Source organism: Scomber scombrus, chromosome 7, assembly GCF_963691925.1.
Source record: "Scomber scombrus chromosome 7, fScoSco1.1, whole genome shotgun sequence".
Classification (NCBI taxonomy): Eukaryota; Metazoa; Chordata; class Actinopteri; order Scombriformes; family Scombridae; genus Scomber; species Scomber scombrus.
Window position 1 is genome coordinate 7,754,539 of NC_084976.1, and position 9,066 is coordinate 7,763,604.

General features: G+C 41.5%; 1 protein-coding gene across 1 annotated transcript; it reads left to right on the plus strand.

Moving 5' to 3' along the window:
* The first annotated feature begins 6,938 nt into the window (after nt 1-6,938).
* On the plus strand, nt 6,939-7,784 carry LOC133984031 (transmembrane protein 74). The gene has a single exon (XM_062423248.1). The coding sequence runs from the start codon at nt 6,939-6,941 to the stop codon at nt 7,782-7,784; it is 846 nt and encodes a 281-aa protein (XP_062279232.1).
* The last annotated feature ends 1,282 nt before the right edge of the window (nt 7,785-9,066 follow it).

Consider the following 9,066-nt stretch of genomic DNA (forward strand, 5'->3'; position numbering starts at 1 on the left):
GATTGATTTATGTTCTTCAATCTGTTTTGTCTTGAATCTATTCTATTTGTGTCTGTGTATTAATCTATCTAACATTTATTTTTGCTGTTTTTGCCCCTTGTGTGTGGAGAGAATAATATTATTACTAGTATTTTGTAATATTTCGTGTTCCTCATAGTACAGTATATAAGAATGTATCACTGTTACCAAAAAAAGTTCAAGACCGTTATTGTTTCCCATTCAAAATACTTTCTGCACATTTCTGCTTCTATCATAGAATAAATATAAAATAAATAATAATAATAAATCTATACTATAGTAAAGAACACAATGTGTTTTGTAATAACAATTAGTTGTGTTCACTCATTAAATGCAGTCTTTCTGCACTGTGAAGAGGAAAAACCCAGATATTCACAACGTTTATGATGAATGGCAGATTGTTCCTTCATGCAAAAATAGATTTGGGGTTTAAAATTCAATTAAGCTGCTTTATTTTAAGGGTTCAGTAAAGGCAGGTCATTTCTCACCCTTAGGACAAGGGGAGTATACAGAATATTAAGGCTACAGTGGTCCATTTGTTCTTAATTGAAAGTCCAAGGTAAACATCCGAACAGAATTTCAGAAGCAAAATTTTACCAAAGGCAGCGGTGCCAGCAGACTACTCAGTGCTTGGCTCACTGTTTCACCAAATATAAATGATGTCCCTGGCCTGAAGTCAAAGATTTCTCATTTACCTAATGACTAAAACTCATCCCATCCAGCCTAGAATGTGTGCCTTGTCCATACAAAACAGCTACTCTGACTTTGCTTCCCATTCAGAGCACACAAGGACGCCACCGCTCAGCTAAACCTTAACTATGTATCTGTCAAAGCGGATGTGATCCAACAGCTAAAATAAAATGTTTGTTGTGTTATAATTAGGGCACCATTATGATTGAGCGCATCAGAATAGCTGTAAGAGATAATCAGAGCTACAGATGGAGACGGAGAGGCAGAAGACAGGACAGATAATTATCAACAAGAGCCATAGAGAGCATTATAATGCAAAAGCAGCTGTGGCGTGGGGGGATAACATCACATTAATTATGATAAAGAGACGATAAAGAGAAGAAGGGTCGATGGAATAGCGGAATTAATTATCCGAGTTGGCTTGCTTAATCACCAAAATACTTTTTTTCCCCCTTTTTTTTGTGAAGTCTTATCTTTTCATGAAGCTTACATCTTTGACTACCCACACACACACGCCTACACACACACACATATGCACGCACACATACAAACTAGGCAAGCGTTATTATCCTTCCATTACCCCACAGTGTCTGCATTGAGGTCAGCCACACCGCTTCAATTATCAAAGTCACTGTAAATTAACTTTACGGTCCAAGTGCTAAATATTTCATAACAATGTCTGCCACCACCACCGTCTCTTAAAAGAAAAATCCCACTGAACCTCAGTCTGCCTTTTTCTTAATTCCCTTGTCATCCCGCTGTCGGCCTGCACTCTCATCTCTGGAAGGCTTTTTAAGAGCAGCTGGAGGGCTTGCGTGCCAGACCTACCCAAACAAACCCAGAGGATTGTGTACACCTGCTTATTAATAATCTACAGTACCCTGCTGCTGTGGCACACTTCCCTGTCGGAGACCTCTGGATGCTCTCTGGCTGCCAGTGGTGAAGAAAATGCTGTGATGGTTTACTTTGACCTACTGCATGTTCAGCTTTTTTCAAAGCGTGATACTATAAAGCTGCTACATTTAAGGTTTAAGGTTTTCCTTTTTTCACATGTAGATTTTTATTAATTCATTTGTCTTTCAAATTCTGTTGCAACAGCTACTCCTTAATTCATTCATACATTTGTGAGTAAATTCCTTCCTAAAAGTCTGTAACTACTAGCTAGTTTCAAACTAGTTTTGTAATACATTGCACCATTAAAATGTGCACAGTCCAATCAACAGCACACAGCTGTGTTAAATGAAGTCACTGCAGCACCACAAGCGTTAGCATAACTTAGAAAAATCTGTTTTAGGGAGGTGTGATAAAGTATATTAATCTAATCCTAGTCTAAAAAAATGCCCTTGGTAGAAATTGAAAAAAAATGGTCATGTATAATCATCTTGTGCTTTTGTCACCACAGAATAAAACCTTTATATCTATAAAAGGAGCGACTCCTCTTCCATGGAGGTCACCATGTTGCACTGCCATGTTTCTACAGTAGCCCAGAATGGACAAAGTAAACGCAGGCACCAGAGAAGGACTTTCACATTTTTTGTGAGTGTCACAGCCACTATAGGTTCTCATGCTTTGAAGGGGAGGGATATACATTTTGGTTGCTATCTTCAACCTCACCACTAGATGCCACTTAATCTTACACACTGGTCCTTTAACTCTTTAATGCATGGGTGTTACGATCAACAGGGGGAAACCCAAACACTGGACACAAACTCAGAGTTGAAATGCATGAGAAAAGGTTTATTGATTGTACTTTCAGAGGGTGAAGGTGGATAGAGGTGAGGGAGTTGGCAGGCAAAGGCGGAGAGGCAGATGGAAGCTGTTGGCTTGCAGAGCAGGGATGAAGACAGAGATGTGAGTGTAGCCAGATGAAGCTAGCAGACGGGTCGACCGAATGACTACTCGTGCAGGCAGAGAGATGAGCAGGAAAACAGGCAGGCATGCAGTGATCCTGGGGCACAGGAAGACAAGGTTAGCTCAGCGAACAAAACAACATGAAAGACTAAGCTTTGAATGCACTATTATTCAATGCGGCCCGAGATGTTATCTAACATAATGGCTAAAAGAACGATCTGGCAAGTGGATGAAGAACCGAGGTTGATATACAGCTGAGTAGATGAGTTGATGGATTGCTGGTATGTGGATTCAAGCAGGTGTGTAGACTGACACACACACACATACACACACACACACACACACACACACACACACACAGAAAGAAAGAGAGAAAGCCAGGGAGGCATAGGAGAGACAGGGGAAAAAGAAACATTTGGAAAACTTTTGAGAACACAGTATAAACAGTAAGACTCTATAAATAACAGTAGTTCATAACTCATGATGATTTAATGTACAAATGAATGCACGATGTTTAATATGTATAATATATTGATGTTGCTCACCATTAAAAAATCGTCAAGTCATTACAGGTTTATATGAAAAGCTTAATGGATCATCAAATTAAAGATGGTAATGTTAACTCACAGTTATTTACATACACTCGTTTAAATTAAACCTTACATAGAAAAGGGTATTTGAGGACAAGTGACACAAAATAAGGCCAAGCAGGGAAACACAACATTAACTTCTGTCTGATTCAGAAGGAACTTGAGGGTTTAATTGAAGAGAATAACTGAATTAGGCAGGATGTAATATGGCCACAAGCTGATTAAAATCAGAGGTATGCATGTAAAGGTTAAACTGTCAATCCTTTGCAAATGTAGGTGATACTTTGTATTATTTATATGCATACATAGAGCAACGTGTTCCAGAGTTAGTACTTGTGTAGTTTAGAATGAGTCAGAAATATCCAAAGCTAACCTAACCAATGCTATTTAGTTTTTTAATCTGATGTTATTGGCATGATGGTTTTTTTAGGGTTTTTTTTTTTAGGACTATTGTGTTATTATTATGTAAAGTAAAATCTTTCCAGTTTTCTGTATTATTAAAAAGAATTTGGGTCAGTGTCATGTCAGATATGTTGACCACATTTCATATGAACTCCTTCACTTTCCGCTCCATAGAGTCTTACATTAGCAAGCTAATATTAACTGTGTCAGTTAGCTAAATTATGGAGCATTCACAATATATGGAAAGTTGACTTGGGAGCGTTCACATGAATCAGACAACTCAAGACGGTTGTGTGGTTGTAGAGTCGGTTGTGTGCAGTAACACTATAACTATTTAATTTGACTTTAATTACTTTGAACTTTCAGACGTCTGTTCGTCTTTCAGGAACTTCCATATAATTGACCACCAACATGGATGTATCTGCGCTTTCAGAAAACTCTTAAGTTTCCCAGACGTAATTGTGACTCGGATGTTGACGTGAACTCTATTTATAAGTTGGAAATTCATATTTACGATAACTCTGATGTGACACACTGGGCAGTGGTTGTGTGTAAATATTTAGTCACAACCAATCTCTATATATAGACTTGCTTGCGTAAATCTCCACATGGTAAACAAATAATTTATAACTACAGCTAGCTGGGCGCAGCCTGTTTCACTTTCATACAGTCCCACTCATTCATATTCAGCCATGTGCTACACAGTCTGCTGGTGTCACACACTGACCAGCTCCTGCAGCTCCTGGAGCAGTTGAAGGTGAAATGAACTCAGTCACTCCCTTATTCATTACTCCACTTCATAATTCACACTCCCACATATGCACTGTCTCGCTTTCCTTCTTCTTCCTCCTGCTGCTGTATTTGAAGGAACACCACCACTCCCCACCCCTCTCTCTTTCATCACCTCCTGATATCTGCTACTGTCTAAAGCAAAAGCAGTTCCACATCCATGTTTCATAATCTTTATTCTGTGTGTGTGGGTACACGCCCGTGGGGGGAGACAAACTATGAGGATTTATAGCTGTTAGAAGCACCGACTCCCCTCGTCGCCCCTCCTTTATTGAAGACTGGTGTCCTTGCCAGCAGGAAAAGTGGTGCACTGTTGCAGACAGATTGCATCTAATAGTTGGCTGTTGTTACCCCTCAGACAGGCACACAGTCAGATTCCGGCTTCCTCTCTATCTGTCTCCATGCATGAGACGACTGAAGTTGACTACAGTCTGACCAAACGCGCCATAAAGCATTATGATCTATAGGTCAGTGATCTGGGAGTGTCTCTGCTTCCCCACTCTGCAAACTCATTTCTGAAACAAAAATGGTGGAGTAAATCTTTGTCTGTCTTTGACCCTCTTTGTTCCCCTCCACTTCTCCCTCACTCTCCCTCTCTCTTAACTCCCTCCCTGGCTGCATCCATCTCTCTTTACTCATCTGTTAAATGGAGTCTTGTTGGGAAATGAGCCAAAGCAGTTCACCCAGCCACCAGGACTCCAGGAAAAGTGGCGACTATATTTATAGCTGCTGCCTGGTTGTGTTAAATAAGGTGGAACAGTCAGCAAATGAATTTTCAGTTTAAAGTGGGATAAGCCCTAAATGGTTGACGGTGGCTTGCACTAGTCTGCTTTACAAAGTGTTACTTCCTTAGAATAAAAAAAGCGTGTCATTAACATGTCATTTAAGTTTGAAGATGCTGTCAAGACGAGGACTCTGAAGAGATGCGGGATGAATGAGATGAAACTCCCAAAGATTTGCATGGGGGTCACAGATCAGATAACCTCTCAGATCTCTAGATTAAACATGGATTAGGATGGCTTTGACATAGTGACCAGTAATCTTCTGAGAGCACACAGGGGAACAGATGGTGCATGATACGCACAGTTTAACAATGTTGTTTGCATAACACCACCGGATATATATTTCTGATATGATGTTAGCATTACCTGACAATAAGCAGTGCAGATTGTTGTATTGTATCACCACCTTTGAGTTGGCTATGAAGTGTGTATGCGTTGTGTTTGATCATGCATCACTAAAATAGTCTATTGAAGGGTTTTAAATATTGATTTTGTTGTGACTAACTGTGTATTATGTGTGTGTATCCCCTCTGGCATATATATAACATTCCTGTATGATGCCTATAGAAACTTCAGATGTGTCTGTGGTTTTCAGTACTGACTTTATTGCAACTTGTATAGCACATGAGCTCCTGTTAAGTCTCAGACACTTATATCATATAGCCTGGTTGCGAGTTTAAATCATTTTTGATGGTATTTTTATCTCTTATGACCTACTAACCTGTTCTCATCCTCTATAAGAGCTTTATAGTTGTACATTGACATCAAATTATCCTAAAATCTTTCCTAGTGAACGGCATTGCCAGTCAAACATGTTCATCAAGTCCCTAAGGTTCCCCCTCAGCCTTTTCAAATCTCCATCCTACTTGTGTTGACTGGCTGGTAGTGATCTCAATCGGCTCACAGATAGCGGCTCTCCTTTCAGCGCCACAGCGCGGGCAGCCGAGGCTCTGTGTGGGAGGGACTAACGGAGAGCTCCCCTCAGAGCAGCCTGCCGCCACAGCATCGAGTAAGGAGAGGCATATTCAAGGCATATTCCCTGATAAGGCTTTTAAAAAAAATCTGTCTCCGTGATGTGGTGTCAGCTGCCGTAGTCTATGAGGAAAAGGAGGCGGAAAGGATGCTGAAGTAGCGCGGTGAGTTGATTTCTTTTAGGTTTGAGCAGTCTGAGGAGGGTTTTGTTTGGCATTACAAAAAATAGAAAGCGGATTGTGCATGACCGGTCCACCCATATGCAGAAGAGCATACATCTTCAGCTGAATTCAAATAAAGTGTGCAGGAGTATTCCGATGGATATTTAAAATAAATACATTAGAAATGCTGGAATTATTTCCTAATGATTTTCTCGGAGGTAGAGCAAGTATGGTTATGTATATTCTGTATTTATTTAGTTTTAGATCAGTTTTACGAATGTGTGTATTGTATTAGTGTTTCTTGTGTAAGAATATAGTTTAATCTAGGTTTACACGTGGATTGTTTTCCTAATTGGATACAGAGGCATTCGGCTAATCACAGCCTCTATAAGCGCCTTTCAAGATGGGCCCACGGATTTCTCCTAAACGATCTAATAAACTTTTAAGTGGTTTTGATTTCAGTATCACTATAGAGGTGTGTGCATTTTGCGCACTGTTCCAAATTACGCACACGTTTTTTTGCGCATTAGTGGATACAATGTTTCAAGCTTTGCAGTCAGAGTAATCTAATTGAGATGCACCATTTAACTTAGAACTGGTACGTGTCTTCTTATTAGGGATGCGGTGGAGTGAAAACGTCGTGGGTGGAAGGCTAAGAGAGAACCAGCAGGTGGTGAAAACGAATGGCTTCTCCAGAGCTACTCTCTGCAGATGAAGGAGGCAAACAGCCCGATCCTCCCGACGTCCTTGACCGTGTTTCCAGCACGCTGCATGTCCGTAAGCCGGCCGGATCAACAGGAGGAGCGCTCCCGGGGGAGGGCTGCTGTAACCTGGCCCGGGGCTGCCATGGCCGGTGTCATTCATCACCAAGGACGGCGCCACGCAAGGGAGGCGCGGAGGTTAAACTAAGTCACCTCGGCGAGGAGAAAGTCCGAATTTGCTGCGACGAGGAATTAGAGACATCATTCACCTATATTGATGAGAATGTTAACCTTCGACTGGCCAGCCCGGAAAGTAGTTGTAAAAGTACTCATAGACCCGTGCGCAATGGTGAGCCTTGCTCCGAGACGTTTCCAGAATTCTCCTTTATGTCCGAGGATGATCTCTCCTTCGGGGAGGGCTCTGGGACTTCTATAGACTACGGGTTTATCAGTGCAGTCACGTTTTTGGTGACCGGGATCTCCTTGGTGATCATCTCCTACGTCGTGCCACGGGATGTGGTGGTGGACCGTGACAGCGTGTCGGCGAGAGAGATGGAAAGGTTGGAGATGGAGAGCGCCCGGATAGGTGCCCACTTGGATCGGTGCGTCATAGCTGGACTCTGCCTGCTCACGCTGGGCGGTGTGGTGCTCTCCACGCTGCTGATGATCTCCATGTGGAAGGGGGAGATGTACAGGAGAAAGATTATCGCCTACTCAAAGCGCTCTGCCAAACTGTACGGCTCGATCAGCCTGAAAACGAGATCCAGTCCCAGTCACTCATCTGCGCACTTGTCCCTACAGGAGGAAATGGAGGAAACTTTGACTTAAACTGCTGCTTTGCATAGGAAACTATTTTTGTTTTTAACTGAGGAATTAATGCCATTCACACACATTCTCTAACCTAGAAATGTATTCATGTATTCAAAGTGCAAACTTGCAACATTTTTGCTTATACTGTAGAAATAGATCCAATTCTGTATTGTATATCCACATTACTAATAGAACAGACAAGAAGAGCACTCTGATATAAAGTGAGCAGTAGCCAGAAAAACACTTTGTGGTAGCAATCAAATTGCTCCCAAATGACACAAAATGGCACCAAACCGTAAAAGTGAGCAGAGAGAATATTAAGAGCTTTTTGTCACAAACACTGAATCACTTTTTTTTTGTGTGCCTGGGATGCAAACTCCAAGAGCTTCCATTTATTATTAAGGCTATTCATATTTAATGTAAATGTTTTCAATAGCGAAATCATGCACAGACACATTTCAGGAAGTAGGGAAGTGTGTCCCCAGGGATGTAGAGTGGTAAGGGGGGGTTGTATAAAGCTGTCACTGTCCACTCTGATGCGGGAGAATCAGCTCAGTAGCCCACAAGGTAATATTCAGTGACAGTCCCTCTCTGGTGCAGTGCTGAGGTAAGCCAGTGAGCCCAGCTTTTTGCATCTGATCCAAAGCTCCACGTCGGTTTGATTGTAGTGAACAATTTGACTGTGTTTGACAGAGCTGGCATGCACCGCGCACCCTCCTCTGCTCTTCTTCTCCTCTTTCCTTCACCTCCTCTTAACCATCAGCTATTTCTCCTTCCTGCAGAACTTCTGTGCTCTTTTCAACCTATGAACGTTGTAAAGTTACACTACAGCACTTACATAATGAGTGTGTGGGAAGGGTCCTGGACGATCACAGCCAAGTGCCTGTGACATTTCAAGGTTGACGAGCCTTTTCCTTTACTGGACTACTTTCCTTTTTCTGTCTCTGTCTACGTGAGAATGGACTTAAGAACACCTAATCACACATGAAAGAGTTGCCCTACTTCGAAAAACCTTAAGCCATCACAACTTCAAAGACCTAATTACCTTTCCAAAAGTGAGGTATCATTCTTTTTAAAAGGTTATATTTGATGTTATCTCAGTGATTTGCTGAATAAAAAATGCAGGTGACACAAAGAGCTTAGGAAAAGAGGTTTTTCATGTGCAGACATGCTCAAATATATATATGTTAATGTGCTAGTGACCAGCCAAGTCTTGGACCAAGTTGAGGAAGAATTTAGCTTGTCTGTGTGAAAGCAGCCTTCTCTTTCTCCCTGATGGTTATTAATGCTGTCTGAGGAG